Below are 15687 nucleotides of genomic sequence, written 5' to 3'. Positions count from 1 at the left end.
TGATTGGCTGCTACCGCTGGGAAACTCCGCCCCCAGACTCGGCTGGACGAGTCTCCGGATTGGCGGGCGTGCCCGGCCCTGGGGTTTCATTCACAAAAGTCAATGAAACAAAGGGAACGGGTGGGGGGAGAGAGATCCGAGACCGAAGCAAAGGAAATGCACCAATCAGCTGCTCCCCCGGGCTCACAACTGTCTGCAGCGCCGGGAAAACAAGCCGGTGCGCTGGGGACCTGGAGCCGGGGCCGCCTCGCTCCGGCCTAGCCCCGCTGCCCTTGGTGTCGTCCCCCGGGCATGCTCAGCTTCCCCCGCGGGTCCAGCACAGACGCTCCGGCCTCAGGTGAGGCTGCGGAGAGGGAGGAAGGGAGAGTGACTGATTCCCCGCTTCGCCTCCTACACACCACACTCTCTTCTCACCGCCCGCCTCCGCAGATTCCAGGGCACAGGGTGGGAGGCGTCGGGATTTGGGGCTGGAGGGGGCGTGCGAATGGTGTGCACTTAGCCCGCTCCTGCGCGCGCGCACACACACGCGCGCACACACACACACACACGCACACACGTGTCTTATGTAACCAAGCCCGGGCTGAGAGGGCTGCAGAAAGCAGAAAGAGCGATCCCGGCTCCCGGGAGCAGGTGGGACCTCCCTTGGCGGGATCGGAGTGGTGGTGGCTCACGGCCCCACAGGCGGAAAGCTCCTCGTTGTCCCAGTGAGTCGGAGAAGTTTCGCTGTCGGACCCGAAACCTCAGGACTGCCCTCTCCCCGCCCCCCTCCCGCACCTCCTCCCGCCCCCCCGCAGCTCTCCCAGGACGGAGTGCGAACACAGCCTCCCCCCACCCCCCAGGTCTGTGCCCCCGCGCGGGGCCCCGGCCGAGTGGCCGCAGGGAGCGGCCGGATGGAGCGGAGGATGAAAGGCGGATACTTGGACCAGCAAGTGCCCTACACCTTCTGCAGCGTGAGCGCCGCGCCGGCCTCCACGCCCGCCCCCGCCCTGCACCCGCCCCTAGTCACCCGCCAGCCCCCTCCCCGCGGCCTCGGCCGGGTCTGAGCGGCCGGGTCCCTGAGTCACCCCGGTACCCCAACCCCGCCCCCCAGACTAGGCGCCTCAGGGTGACTCGGGGGCATTCTCCCCCTTCTCGCAGAAATCTCCCGGAAATGGGAGCTTGCGCGAAGCGCTGATGGTCCCGCAGGGGAAGCTCGTGGACCCGGGCTCCCTACCGCCTTCCGACTCCGAAGGTAAAGAACTCGAGACAAATCGCGACCCTCTCCCCACCCCACCCGCACACCCGGAGGGCAGATCCTGGAACGCTCACCACCCCCCACTCCACTCCCGTTTCCCAAAAAGACGCCTTCCAAGGGACTGGCCATTCTTTTCGGCTCCTTATCCCCAGTGGGGAGGAGAGGTCACAACGGCGGCTCGCTAGGGCTCCCTCTCATCATATTCTCCGCCTCACCACCGATTCCATTTTCACTCCTCAGATCTCTTCCAGGATCTAAGTCACTTACAGGAGACATGGCTCGCTGAAGGTGAGTAATTCTGCCTTTTTTTATTGAGGGAAAGGAGCGCTAGTATTGGAACCTAGCCCACTTCCTCTGTCCCCTTCCTTGCCTCCAAGAGTTCTCAAAAGCCCCCTCCCCAAGTTCGCAGGCACTCCTCTCTCCCCAGAGCCCAGCGTGGACACTTATATTGATATTTATTTTCTCTGCCCTGAGCCAGGCTTGTGTAACTAGGCCTGGGGATGAATCAGACCATTGTGTGGGGTATTTGCTTATTTGAATGGAACTTGGCCTCAAGCCCGTTTTCCTCGTTGAAATTTTCATTTGCAAAGTTTGCTTGGCAGGAGACTGAGGTCAAGGTGCTTGTTGGGGTGTTGGGATGTTGGGAGGGGTAGGCAGTGAAGGACAGGAGATGAAACCGAGCAATTATTTGATACCTATCTTCAGCACTTGCCAACGTATTGGTTCTTATCCCCTTGGTTTCTGTTCCTCTCAACTCCAGCGGCCAATTTACTGTCTAAGCCAAAAGAACAACAAAAGTTTCAATAATTCTTTTCTTGGCACTTTGGCAGAGGAGCCAGGCTCCCCAAATAGCCTTGATTATAATTCTAATAGCAACTGGTCCTTTCTCCATCCCTCCCATACCTCCACCCCCAGGCAAATCCCCCTCTTCCTGCATGCTGGGCCAGAATGGGTCAGTGGCTGGTCCTGGTCTGGGTGGGGCAGTGTGCTCGGGTTGAATTCATTGGTGTGTTTTGGTGGAGCCAGAGGGTGTTGCTGGTGGGGCTGCAGGTGGGAGGTGTTTTAGACAGTCCCTGAGAGGAAAGGGTTAACACCCCCATCTTAGCTAACACCTTCTTTATTTTAACATTCTGAAAACCAAGAAACAAAAACACTAGGAACCCCTTCTTGAAGGCTCTTCTTTTCCTTAGGGTCCCTGCCATGCCTCTACCCTTTAAAAAATTCCAATTTTAAAAGTTCAAATCCACCTCCCCCAGAATCTACTATAGAAGCTTGGGGTAGAAGAAAAAAGACCCCTGACTAGATCCACGGAATGAGACTAACGAGGTCTGTCTTGGCTATGATGTCTCCAAAATATATTATATCGACAGAATGACTTATTTAGCAAAGAGCATGCCCTGGAGAAATTTTGTGGAATTAAGGTTGACAGGCTGCCTGGGTGCTGGAGGGGTCTGGGTTCTGGAGTATTGTGCACATCTTCCCTGACCGCACACCTTGTCCAGCTCCAAATTACATACCGGCAGAGCTTTGCCTGGTCAACCCAACCCCCCCTCCAGGCTCTGGAGCTGGGTTGGAGCTGAAGAACTCGAGGTGTCAGTTTCCACAAGCTCTCAAAGACTTCCTTTGCCACCACCTGATTTCTGATTTCAGTCTGGCTTGCCAGGCTCCTTTCCTTGTCTATCCTCTGAGGGTCCTCACAGTGAACAACTCCCAGGATGTGATCTAGGGTAGGCGCAGGATGGCATTTTGGTAGAAGTCAGTCCATTTGTGCCTGGGTTTGGGATGGGAGGGGGAGGAAAATGTTCTCATCTCTCAACCTTTGAAGCTCCACCCCTTGGTGGTAGGTCTAGAGATGGTACGCATGTCTGTATGCATGTGGCAGTGTGACTGTGCGTGTGTGTGTGTGTGTGTGTGTGTGTGTGTGTGTGTGTGTGTGTTACATGCTGCTGCCTTGGGAGTCCCTGTACATTTAAATCCAGTGGGTGGGGAGGTGGGGGTGGGGAATGCAAGGCGGAGGGGGGCTGGGATCTCCTTGGTTCCCTCTCCTTCCTTCTGAGGGAGCAGCTCAGGTTCCCAGCTGGCGATGGATGGCCAGGCCTGAGGGGGGGATGCTGAGGCCACTCGCTCCTTCTCACTCTCTCTGCGGAGACAGATGCAGCTGCCGGGGCCCTGTCCCCCTGCACCATCCCAGCACCACCCCAGCCTCCTCTCCTGCCTCTTCCCGCCAGGTCAGTGTCCCCTGCAGCCCAGGGGAAGCTTTGGGGTGGCAGGGAGGGACTAGCATCTTTGGAAACTTGCCAGTGATGGGGCGCATCAAGAGAAATGGGGGCCAGAGCCCAACCCCCCTCCCTCAGCTGGGTTTCTTCCTAAAGCCCCAATTTGGAGAGAAGCAGAAGCCATTCCTTGTAGTGTGGGTGGGGCTGTGAAGAATTCAGGGGATGACCAGGTTGGACCCGAGCAGGGATAGAGGGATAGAGATGCGGATGTGGTTGCGAGTTCAGCCGCGGCTGGTCCAGCATTGAGGGTGAGTGTTGCTGGAGCTCTTTAGTGGCAGCTTAGACATTTTGGGGGTTGAGATTTTTCTAAGCGGAGGGGGATGAAGTGAGGCTAGGAGGGAGTGTCTGGTTTCTGGATGCCTGGGATCTGTTGAGGTGCTAAAGAAAGGATGCCACAGGGAAACCCAGGTTCAGGCAGGCTGATTCCAAGATCTGTCTGATTATGGTAAAAGGTGTGCTGGGTTTGATTGAAGGTTCTTTTCCAGGCTTGTCAGGAACCTTCAGAAGCCCTTGGGGACAATGACTTTGTGAACTGTTTGGTAGTAAGGAACATTGACTCTAGGCCATGTCTACATCCTTTGTATGAGGCTGGGGTCTGTAAATTCTCAGAAGCTTTGTGGATCTTGCAGGGTTCTTGATCTCTGTGATGCTGCATGTAAAATTATTTTGGGGGTGCACCATACCTGAAGATATGGGGGCTTTCTAGGAAAAGAACAATCCATGACTTTGATCAGAACCTGAAGGGATGGGTCTGTGCTCCCCTTTTCCCAAGAATCACTGCTACCAAACCCTCCTCCCAGGGCTTCCACCTCCTAGACCCCTTGACTTCTCCCTGCCTCATCCATAAGTCCAAAAAGAATACCGCGTGTGGAACGTGTGCATGGAGGACACTTTCATCTGTGTGTTGTGGCGTTGCCACAAGAGTAAAGTACAAGGAATTAGGGTGTGAGCTTATGTAAATGCACACTGGTGCCTCTGAGTGTCTGTGGGGATTGCAGTTAATCCCCTCCCCACTCTTTCCTAGCTCAATGCTTCCTCCATCTTTCTGTCTCCTCCCCTTCCAGAAGAAGGCTCATGGAGACAAATGTCCCCTCCACAGATACAGAACTGGTTCCTTCCAGCTTACAGGCTGTCAGGGTGGGGGTGGGGTGAGGTGAGAGGCCAGTGGAGACACAATGGAGCAGAAGCCTCCAGCCCTTCCACCTAATCATTGCTCCCCTTCACCCTCCCCAAGGTGATGAGGCATTTCGGGGTCCTTGAGTGGCTAATTCATGGTGGGGTTTGGTGCTTGACTATTACCTTCCAATTTTCTGGACCCCATGGGGAGGCCCTCAAGCCCCTCCTCTACTTTTAGGGACTCCCTATTGGAGGAACAGTCCTTAAAATTCTCTCTCTCTCTCTCTCTGGCTTAGCACTTTCCCTTCCCCCCTCCCTAGTCATCTGCCAGGTCTCCAGGCAGATCAACCCCTCCTTAGCGCCACAGAACTGGGGGCAGACTCTGGCACACTGGCTCCGGCAGCTAAAACATAGCCAAGTCAACAAACAGAGTAGTGTACACTCAAGACCAAACATGGTAATTAAAAAACCTCCTGCTCTCCAGGAACTCAATGCTGCAGGTTACTGTTCTGATTTCTATCCTTGTTGACGGTCTCTGGATGACTGAGGGCCCTCTCCTACCGTTTTGGGAGAATGCCAGTGTTTTGGTGGGGGATGCACCAAGTAGACTGAGGTTTACTCCTGGCTTCAGGAGGAGGGTGGTGCCACCTTTTTTGGGGTGTGATCTGGGGGCTGGGAAAGGCCTTCTCTGAAAGGTTCTGGTTAAACTTTCAGGCTGCAGGCAGAAGGAAAGGCCAGATGACCACCCTCCAGGGGTCTCTGCTCTCTAGCCCAATGACATCAACAGGAGATGCCTCCTGCCCATTACCTCAATGGAAACTGAGAGTTAATGAGGCCTCAAGAGGGGCTGCAGAGTGTGTCAGCCACCCCCAAGTCCTGTACCTCTCTTGCCCTCGGACCCTGCTTGCCTAAGAGCAGGGCGGAAATTGTTCTCACCCTGCTCCCATCACCCCCTTCCTGCTGCATTTGGGGTATCACCTACGAATGGTCCAAAGGTCTGCACCCTGAGCAGCTAGCAGATTTGCATCCTTCCCTTTATTCAGTACTTTCCAAATGATCCTGTCCTTAAGGGGCTGCCCAGAGCACTGGTTACAAATGGGGGTATCCAGGCCACCTTTGGCCTGTAGAATTAGACTCTCCAGGACAAAGGACTGGGAACCAGTGTTTCTAACAAAGCCCAGCTGACCTGAGTCAGGCCGTCTTTGTGTTGTAGGTGGACTTCTTGAAAAGACGTGTGTAAGCCGGGTTTTTGTGTGTTTTTGCAAAGGGATTTCATGTGCCATTTGATCACTCTGGAATTGTATCATCTTGACCTGTCACAGTTTGATTGCTGGTGACTTTTATTCTTAAAATCCCTCATCCTGCTCTCTTTGTCATGAAATCAACTATCTAAACCAGGTGTGGTAGTACACATCTGTAATCCCAGCACTCAGGAGGCAGAGGCAGGAGGATTGAACATTCAAAGCCCGCCTGGGTTATGTAGTAAGACCCTGTCTTTAAAAAAAAAAAACAAAAACACAAAACCTAGGACTGGGGATGTAAATGTGCAAGGCCCTGGGTTTGATCTCCAGCACCACAGTAAAAACAAATACAGCTGGGCGCCATGGCTCATGCCTGTAATTCCAGCTACTCAGGAAGCAGAGGTCAGGAAGATCGAGGTTCAAAGCCAGCCCAGGTAAATAGTTCACAAGACCCTACTTGAAAATACCCCAAAACCGTCACAAAAATAGGGCTGGTGGAGTGGCTCAAGGTGAGGGCCCTGAGTTCAAGCCCCAGTACTGCAAAAATAAATAAAGTATTTCTTGTAAGATGTACCTCCCCCACCGCCACCTCTAGTGTGACCTGATGTGTGGCGCGAGAGAGCTGCAGGGTGAGGGAAGGGCTGGCTTGGTTAGCATTTCTTCCCTTTTTGCTCCTAGGCCCGAAATGGTGGCTCATGCTAGTCTGGGGACAGAGGTCAGTGTGTGCTTCCTCGCTTACTCATAGTGAACAAATAATGTGTTGACTTGTCTACTCTGAGCCAGATCCTGCTCTGGATGCTGCTAGAGAATCAGGTGAACAAGACTGCTAAAGATCTCGCCCTGGTGGATCTTAACTTCCTGGCGGAGGAGAGGGATAAGAAAAATGTGAAATACAGTAATAAGACAAGTTAAGTAACAATGTGTGCTAGGGAAAAAATAAAGCATGAGCCAGAGAGCCAGGAAGAGCCACTTTTCAGAGAATTCCACCCTGATGGCCAGAACAAAGCAGGCAAGGGTCTGGGGAAGAAGGACTGAGCTTCGTAGGGGTGAGGGCTAGAAAGGAGACCAGGGTGCTGGGGAGTGACAGGTAGGAAGAGGCCACTCAGAGAGGTGAGGAGGACCAGAGTATGTGGGGCTTTAGAGGCCAAGGGTCAGAGTTTGGATTTCACCTTTTAAGCAAGAGAGAAATGATTCAATGTCTGTGGTAAAAAGATCACTCTGACGACTGTGCAGAAAATGCCGGCCTGTACACAGGAGGTTAGAGTAGAAACAAGCCATTCTGATAAGAAGCAGTGGTGAATTCCAAGTCAGAAATCACATGGAGCCTTGACCCGGGAGGATGGAGAAGAGAGGGTTGTGGACTTGTATTCTCTGGGGTGTGGAGTGGTCTTTGGCCATCTGCTTTCAGGCCTCACCAACCATTCTGAATTCCGAGCATCCTTACGCATGAGTTTCTACATTGTCCAGTCTTAGAGCCATCTCCAGGAATGAGAGCCTGGCCTCCTTGAGCTGTAGAGTCCATTGCCTCGTCCTGGGCCCACTTTCTTCCTGAACTATCAGGAAGTTCTTGGTGTCTAACCTTCTTCTTGCTGTAATCCATTTTTTTTTTTTCAGGACTTCATGCTTGCTGGCAGGCATACTACCAGATCTTGTGTTTGTGTTGGGTATTTTTGAGATAGGGTCTTGCAAACTATTTGCCTGGTGTGGCTTCGAGCCTCCTGATCTCTGCCTCCTGAGTAGCTAGGATTACAGGCCTGAACCCACCAATGCCCAGCTAATTTTTTTGTCTTAGAGAAGGGCAAAAATATTAGGGTCCAAGGGGTTACTCCACCTGGGAAGCCCACTGCTGGGGAGACCAAGAGGAGAACTAGAAAAGAGTCTGATGTCCCCAGTGAGTTGCTGTTTTCTTGCCATTCCCAAACCCAGTTCCTTCCACTCTGGGGGTGTTCTTCTGACTTCCAGGCCTGGGAAGCCCTCCCACATCAAAGGATGAAACTCAGTATCTCCAACCTCCTTTCCCATTGTCACCTGCTTTCATCTCTCTTGACCCTGCCTCTTTCCTCCATCCCGTCTTCTTTCCCAGGCTCTAGAACTCTTGGGCATCTAAAAATCACCTGGGAAGTTGTTTGAAATGCAGATTCCTAGGTTCACCCCAGATTCAGAATTTCCAAGTCCACAGGAACCCACATCTTGGAACTCCTGCCCATCCCAGATGTGACTCTGCTGTGAGCTCTGAGGGAACTTAGTTAAACTCTGAAGGGCAGGTCTGATTGCACTTCAGAAAAAATGGAGGTAATAGAGACAAAGCTAGGAAAAGACTGGAATCTGCTCAGACAGGTTCTGAGAGTCTTTTCGCAGATGGAGGACACTAGGACCTGAGGTGGAGTTGCCCTCAGTCTCATGAAGTCTCTAGTCCTCTCCTAGGCTGGTGCTAATCTGCAGGGTGACCATGATGGTGTCTCCAAGGGGCTGCTACCCAGGACCCAACCCCAGACTCACCTCTGACCTCTCTCTGCAGCTCAGGTACCAGACAGCGATGAGCAATTTGTTCCTGATTTCCATTCAGAAAACTGTGAGTAGAGGGCCCTGGATAAAGGGAATTGGCTGGGGGAAGAGGGGAAGAGGGTTTCCAGTGAATCATGGGGTAGAGATCAGCTTGTCTCCTAAAGAAAGGATCAAGGGGCTGGTGGAATGGTTTAAGTGGTAGAGCACCTGCCTAGTGAGCACAAGGCTCTGAGTTCAAACCCCAGCACCACCTAAATTTGTAAATAAATAAATAAACCCCAGCACCAAATACATAAAATGGAGGGTGAAAGTCAGGGTTCCCCTATTCTTGGGTTTAGACTCAAAGACCAGGGCAGCAAATGAGAGATGAAGCCCTTGGTTCAAATCTGGGGCTTGCCCTGTCTTAGCTGTGTGACTTTGGAACAGACACTTTCTCTTTCCATCCTTTATCCCAATTGAGGGGCTTGGGCCCAGTTCTACTGTTCTTTCATTTTCATGCAATTCAGGTGATTTTGCTCCCCAGGAGATGTGTGGCAATGGCTGGAGACATTCTTGGTTTGGATGCAAATGACACAGTGGGTGGAGACCAACAGTGATGTTAAAAACATCCCATGGTACTCAGGACCGTCCCCCTACACGCACGCACACGCACATGCACACACACATACAAATAGTATTTGGTCCCTGTCAGTAGTGTCACATCGATGCTTGGATGTCAGATAATTTGCTCTCTCAGCTGTCTTCACCAAGGAGATGAAACAAGACACGAAGAATGGAAAACAGCAGATAACAAAACCTTCTATTCTAGGGCATCTGACTGCACTGCAGGAAGCCAGGAACTCACTCATTCTGGGGCTCAGCCTCCAGGCTGGACTTTGAGAAGCCAGCAGGGGCCACTGGGAAGGCCAGTGTTCTCCACAGATAATTAGGAGCACGTGCATAATGTTATTCAGATGACATTCAAGTGGGGTAATATCCAGCTTTAAGCAGAAAAAGATTCTTTTTAGCCCCAAGGAAGAAACCATGCACCTCCCTTGGAATTTTCAAGGGCACTCAGGAAAACCGAAAGCCCTAAGTTGGAGGTGTACACTCCTATGAAGGTGTTTTCTGGGATTGGGGTTTGCATTAAATGCTGGACTTTCAGTTCCTTTGGTTAATATCAGCCATTAGTCTGATGTATGAAACTAGATACAATGTACAGAGGCCAAATGTTCTTGAAGTGTTTTGACTATGGATCTCAGAGAACTGAGACCAAGAGAGGGGACCTTAGAGAGCAGGTGTCAAAGCCCTGCCTGCCCCTTTTGTGACAGTCTGGCCTTGCTCTTGCCCCACCCCAACCCCACAGTAGCTTTCCATAGCCCCACCACCAGGATCAAGAAGGAGCCCCAGAGTCCCCGCACAGAGCCGGTCCTGTCCTGCAGCAGGAAGCCGCCACCCCCCTACCACCATGGCGAGCAGTGCCTTTATTCTAGGTGAGTCCCAGTCCAGGTGTGCCTGGTGAAGTGTCGGGGGACAGATGAGGCAGGTGCACTCCCAATGGGGGGTAGGGAGACACCCATGAGCTGAGGCAGCAGTGGAGATGTAAGCTAGACAACAATAAGGATTCACCAGCTCCTGTCAGGGAGCAACACAGCTGAGGATTTCTCTAAGTAGGCAGGATGGACCATGCAGGGGACCCTCTGGGACATGTGTTAAGGCCAGAGCTCAGTATGGCCTTGCTGTGTCACCCAAAATACTTGCTCTGGGCTGGGAAGAGGTTCTCAAGATGATGCCCAGTTTCAGGTAGTGGCACAGGCCTGTAACCTACCAGTCAGGAGACTGAGGCAAGAGGATCGTGAGTTCAAGGCCAATCTGGGCTACATAATGAAACCCTGTCACAAAAAAAGAAAAGAAAAAAAGAAATTCACTTGGATCTGAGTCCAAACCTCTATCCATCCTCTAATCCCTGTAGCCTTACTTCCCTGGGTAGGAGGGATCAAAGATGCTCACCTAGCTTCTCTGCCCCCTCATCCCCATCTCCCCCTCAACTCCAGTGCCTATGACTCCTCCAGACAAATTGCCATCAAGTCCCCTGCCCCTGGTGCCCCTGGACAGTCACCCCTGCAGCCCTTTCCCAGGGCAGAACAACGGAGTTTCCTGAGATCCTCTAGCACCTCCCAGCCCCACCCTGGCCATGGGTACCTCGGGGAGCATAGGTAAGGAGACAAATCACTGCACTTGGGGGCCCAGGCCTGGCCTCGATTCCTGAGTTCTCTATTGAGACCTGGCATGGGGGGTGGGGAAGAAGGTGTATCAAGGCCCTCCCCCGCCCCACCCACATACATATTCCAGAGCTCACTTGACAAGCTTGGGAGTGGCAGGCTTACGGAAGGGCTAATGTAGAATTCTCTTCTCTTCCTTCTCCATCCAACCACATCCAGCTCCGTCTTCCAGCAGCCCCTGGACATGTGCCACTCCTTCACATCATCTCAGGGAGGGGGCCGGGAACCCCTCCCAGCCCCCTACCAACACCAGCTGTCGGAGCCCTGCCCACCCTACCCCCAGCAGAGCTTCAAGCAGGAGTACCACGACCCCCTGTATGAACAGGCCGGCCAGCCAGCTGTGGGCCAGGGTGGGGTCAGTGGGCACAGGTTCCCAGGGGCGGGGGTGGTGATCAAACAGGAGCGGACGGACTTCGCCTACGACACAGGTAAGAGACTGTTCCTGGGGAGGGCTCAGAGATTTTGTGGGTTTGCTAAAGTGAATAGCTCAGTGAAGCCTAGAAGGTGTCCCCCACAAGGTTTTATCTCACCATCATGTTTTCAGTTCATAATCCCACCTACCCATTCACTTTTTTTATATATTTAAAAGAATTGTCATTTTCCAATCAGGAAACATTCAGATAACAAGATAAAGGATACATAGTACTTTGGCCTCAGGGTAGCTTATGACAATAGGAAGGTTAAGGCATTTATTACTGCTTAACATTCACTTGAGGTTTTTTGTTTGTGTTTGGCGGTACTATGGTTTAAATTTAGGGCCTTGTGCTTGCTAGGCAGATACTCTACCACTTAAGCCATGTCCCCAGCCCATTATTTGGGATTTTAATTACCTACTAAGACAAAAGTATTGTGCCCCGAACATTAATTTATGGAGTTGGAGGATACCAAGATGAATGGAATGTGTCATTGGTCCCTGTCCCCCAAAAAAGCTTAAAAATGTAAAAGGATGAAAGGACTGGCAGAGTGGCTGCCTAGCAAGCATGAGGCCCTGAGTTCAAACCCCAGTGCTGCCCAAAAAAAACAACAAAAAATCTCTTGCCTGGCACCTGTAATCCTAGCTACTAAGGAGGCAGAGATCAGGAGGATCGAAGTTCGCAGCCAGGCGAAAAAAGGCTGGTGGAGTAGCTCAAGGTGTAGGCCCTGAGTTCAAACCTCAGCATCGCAAAAAAAAAAAAGGATGAACTTGAAGATACAGCTCTAGTTTCAGTAGGAAAGCAGGGTTATATGTGGTTTCCACATCCCACTACTCTTGCCTAAAAGCTCGGTACCTAGGGACCACTTTAAATTCTGGTCCCACTTGGCTGTTGACAGGAGCGAGCTGCGCTCAGCCAAGTTCATAAACAGCTATAGTTCAAAGCCCTGAGCAAGGAGGGAAGGCCATTTCCAGAGACTGCTGCCTTCTCTTCTTTCCTCCTTCTTGTTACATTGTTATTAGCCTGGAATCTGAGTTTATCTGCAACTTTTTCATTAGCAAAATAAAGCCAGAGATTAGCGTGGGCTCAGAGCTGGCTGGAGCTTTAGAATTTCTCTTTTCCTGGTGCCACAGCTTTTCAGGAGCAGGGGTTGAACCACAAACCCTGAAGCTCCCCAAGTGAGAACCGGATGGGTGCTCCCATCCTCAAACCTGGGCCATAAACCTGAGCCTGGCCTGGCTGTGAGGTGGCTGAGTGGGAGGAGGCGGGAGACTGTCTTGCTGCTAACCTTCAAAGGCTGTGGACCGGAGGGGATTGTGTTACATGCCCTTGAACTCCTGCCCCTCCCCCCTCAGCTTTCCCTGAATGGAGTCAGGAATTCCATTCACAAAATGGAGGAATGAATGAACCCACCCTCCCACCTACTCCCGGAGGTGTCAAATTTCAGCATCTCATTCATAGGTGGGAGTGGAGGCGAGGGGCGGGAAGGGGTTGGAACTTGAATGGTGGCTACCCACAGCCGCCTTCCCTTAGGTGGAGCTGGGAGGTTTCAGACCTATGGAATGGAATGAAATGGAGTGGAATGTGCTGTTAGACCTGAGGAAACACAGCCTGGTGCCCACTGCCCCTTCCCCAGATGTGCTTGGTAGTGCTTGCGTGCTCCCTCTCTCTTTCTCATATACATACACACACACCTCTTCCCCAGATGTGCTTGGTGGTGCTTGCGTGCTCTCGTGCGCACACACACACACACACACACACACACACACACACACACACGGCTGGGAACCTGACCTGCTGACCGGACATCTGCTCTGAGGGATTCTTAGGCGTGGACACCAAACCCTTTCCCCGGAGGTTCATCTCACCCCCTTCTCCGCTGAACTCACAGGAAACAGCTGTTCCCTGGAATCTTGGGCTCTGTGGAACAGCTTGCCCAGCCCCAGTTGCTGCATGCATGCCCTCTGTGCAGCCCTCAAGCTGAGGGGCTCAAGCCCCCCCCAGCCCCTCCCACCCCCTACCCCGCCTACCACCACCCCTGGGTGAACTTCCCCTGGGATTTGGTGGTGGGCAGGCAACTGGGAAAAGGACTGTCAGCGGAAAGCAGGCTGGCAGGAAGAACTTGAATACGTGTAGGGCTTCCTTGTCCCCAACCCTGCTCAGCCACCTATAACGTCAGCCTTTCTTCCTCTGCAGATGTCTCTGGATGTGCATCGATGTACCTCCACTCAGAGGGCTTCGGGCCCTCCCCGGGTGATGGGGCCATGGGTAAGGTCCCCTCTTTCCCTCCCCAAGTCCTCCAAGTTGGGGGTAGGGAGCCTTGCCATGGGGGAGGGTCTCCCTAGCCAGGAGTCCCTCTGGACTCTGGGGTGTCATATCAGTCAATCCTCAACTTCTTCCACAAGGCTATGGCTATGAGAAATCCCTGCGACCATTCCCAGATGATGTCTGCGTTGTCCCTGAGAAATTTGAAGGTCAGAGAGGTGACTTCATGGGAGGGTCAGGGTCTTATTCTCCCACCCTACCCCCCACTGTGTCCCTACAGGATCACATTACCTTTCATTTGTTTTGAGGGGTCAGGAAAGGGTCTGGGGAAGACGTTCCCCACACATGCACCTCCTAATTCCATGTCCCCAGGAGACATCAAGCAGGAAGGGGTTGGAGCATTCCGAGAGGGACCGCCCTACCAGCGCCGGGGTGCCTTGCAGTTGTGGCAGTTTCTGGTGGCCCTACTGGATGACCCGACCAATGCGCATTTCATTGCCTGGACAGGCCGGGGAATGGAGTTCAAACTAATTGAGCCTGAGGAGGTGGGTTTCAGATTTCCCCACCTCTCCTTACCCACAACTCTGGAGCTTGGAGATGAATGAACCTGGGTGACAGTAGTATGTACCTTCGTCATTGTCCTTGCTCTGCCTGACCTGCATTCTTGCCAAGCCTGAGTCTATATTAGTTGCAGGGCTGGCTTAATTCTTTGCACCAATAATCTCAAGTGCTTTTTCTGACCTGCCCTCCATGTGTCCTCTGAGGTAGCATCTCCACCCTAAAACTTGTCTCTTTGGTCAACAGGTCGCCAGGCTCTGGGGCATCCAGAAGAACCGGCCGGCCATGAATTATGACAAGCTGAGCCGCTCACTGAGATACTATTACGAGAAAGGCATCATGCAGAAGGTCGGGGCTAGAGGGCCAAAGATGGGGACAGGGACAATGGCTGTGGAAGGGGACAAGGGCGGGGCAAGGAGAACATTTCTCAGAAGTTTGTAGGAGCAGAAAACGAACTTGTCAGAGGGGAGTAAACAAGGACCATGAAAGGAGCAGACTTTGCCAGGGAACCAGCCTGGGAGGGAAAGGTCCCATGCTTCTGCCTGGACCCAGAGAAGGGCTGCATCCCCCAGTTGGGGGCGTGGGCTGACCCAGCCCCTCTCTCTCCATAGGTGGCTGGTGAGCGTTACGTGTACAAGTTTGTGTGTGAGCCTGAAGCCCTGTTCTCTCTGGCCTTCCCGGACAATCAGCGTCCAGCTCTGAAGGCTGAGTTTGACCGGCCAGTCAGTGAGGAGGACACAGTCCCTTTGTCCCACTTGGATGAGAGCCCTGCCTACCTCCCAGAGCTGGCTGGCCCTGCCCAGCCCTTTGGCCCCAAGGGTGGCTACTCTTACTAGCCACCAGGGCTTACCCCTGGCCATAGATGGGTGCTGTCCTGTGTACATATCGAGGAATTTGGTGTTGGGGAACCCCCACTCTGAAACCCACAGATGTCTCTGGGGTAGACCCCCACTGTCCCATCAGTTGCCTTTGCCCAGACTCAGCCATTCACTCCAGTCTTTGGGAAGGAAAAGCAGAGAAAAGGCAAGTCTAAGGTGGGGTCTCAGAAGCTCCCCTGGTGTTTCACCTTTGTCCCCAGGAGGTCAGCTCAGCCCCTGACTAGGTTCTGCTTGAAGGCCCGAGCCCCACTCCAAGTTTGTTCTGTGCTGGGGACAGAGAATGGGGTTTCCCAGTTCTCCCACTGTGGGAGACAGAAGCCTAGACTCTGCACTCCACCCCAAGCTATGGCCCTAAAGGACTGGGTTGTCCGTTCTTGGTGCTCTGTGCTCTCAGAGGCAGGAGCAGGTGGAAGGAAGCTGGGATTGGGTGTTGGGTGGAAGCGGGGAAGGACAGGGTCCTACTCCTAGGTGCCCTTTGCCTCTCCTCTGCCTTTTTCTAGGACCACCCAGGCCTGGGATTTCACTTCCACCTCATCTGCCAGACCTTAATAAAGGCCCCTGCCTCTCCTGTTTGCTCTGCTGTCTCTTCTTTGCTGCCTTGGTGCAAGGACCTGGGGTGAAAAGAGCTCTGGCCTTGGGGGAAAATGACTGGATTTGGGGGCCCAGCATTGGCCCTTTCCTTACAGATTCAGGGGGATAAAAATTCACTTCTGAATTGACTTTGTTCTGAAAATTTGACTTCTGGTACCTGCTTTCCCCCCTCGTTTATGTGAGGACCCAGAAATAATAGACAAAGGGTACTTTGTAAATTAGATTGGGGTTCCTTGGCCACCATTAGCATGGTCCCTGAAGTGCAGCCTTCCTCTCTCTGGGACTTCAAGGAGATACTTGGACTAGAGCTACCATGACCAGAGTTGCTCCCGTGACTAGGCCGCCCTGT

General features: G+C 52.8%; 1 protein-coding gene across 6 annotated transcripts; it reads left to right on the top strand.

Annotated features, from left to right (window-relative positions):
* The first annotated feature begins 131 nt into the window (after positions 1–131).
* Positions 132–15339, top strand: Etv4 (ETS variant transcription factor 4). 6 transcript variants are annotated; one of them, XM_074045499.1, is made up of 13 exons: positions 132–337; positions 840–950; positions 1138–1231; positions 1475–1522; positions 8386–8439; positions 9718–9844; positions 10424–10567; positions 10793–11061; positions 13243–13314; positions 13452–13520; positions 13684–13856; positions 14116–14217; positions 14481–15339. In XM_074045499.1, exons 2-13 carry the CDS (start codon positions 891–893, stop codon positions 14703–14705), a joined length of 1437 nt encoding a protein of 478 aa, XP_073901600.1. In that variant the 5' UTR covers positions 132–337; positions 840–890; the 3' UTR covers positions 14706–15339. The 6 variants fall into 6 exon arrangements, with proteins under 6 accessions (XP_073901600.1, XP_073901599.1, XP_073901595.1 ...); XM_074045498.1 differs by having other exon boundaries at positions 10406–10567; XM_074045493.1 differs by lacking the exon at positions 132–337 and adding an exon at positions 568–704 and having other exon boundaries at positions 10406–10567.
* Positions 15340–15687: the final 348 nt, after the last annotated feature.

The sequence above is a fragment of the Castor canadensis genome, chromosome 11, assembly GCF_047511655.1.
Source record: "Castor canadensis chromosome 11, mCasCan1.hap1v2, whole genome shotgun sequence".
NCBI classification, from domain to species: Eukaryota; Metazoa; Chordata; class Mammalia; order Rodentia; family Castoridae; genus Castor; species Castor canadensis.
This window is presented reverse-complemented; position numbering and strand designations above follow the sequence as displayed.

Coding starts and splice junctions, on each gene's coding strand:
- Etv4 (XM_074045498.1), top strand. CDS start 891: ATGGAGCGGAGGATGAAAGGCGGATACTTGGACCAGCAAGTGCCCTAC. Junction 9,845..10,405: donor GAGCAGTGCCTTTATTCTAG/GTGAGTCCCAGT, acceptor CCTCAACTCCAG/TGCCTATGACTCCTCCAGAC. Junction 11,062..13,242: donor GGACTTCGCCTACGACACAG/GTAAGAGACTGT, acceptor CTTCCTCTGCAG/ATGTCTCTGGATGTGCATCG.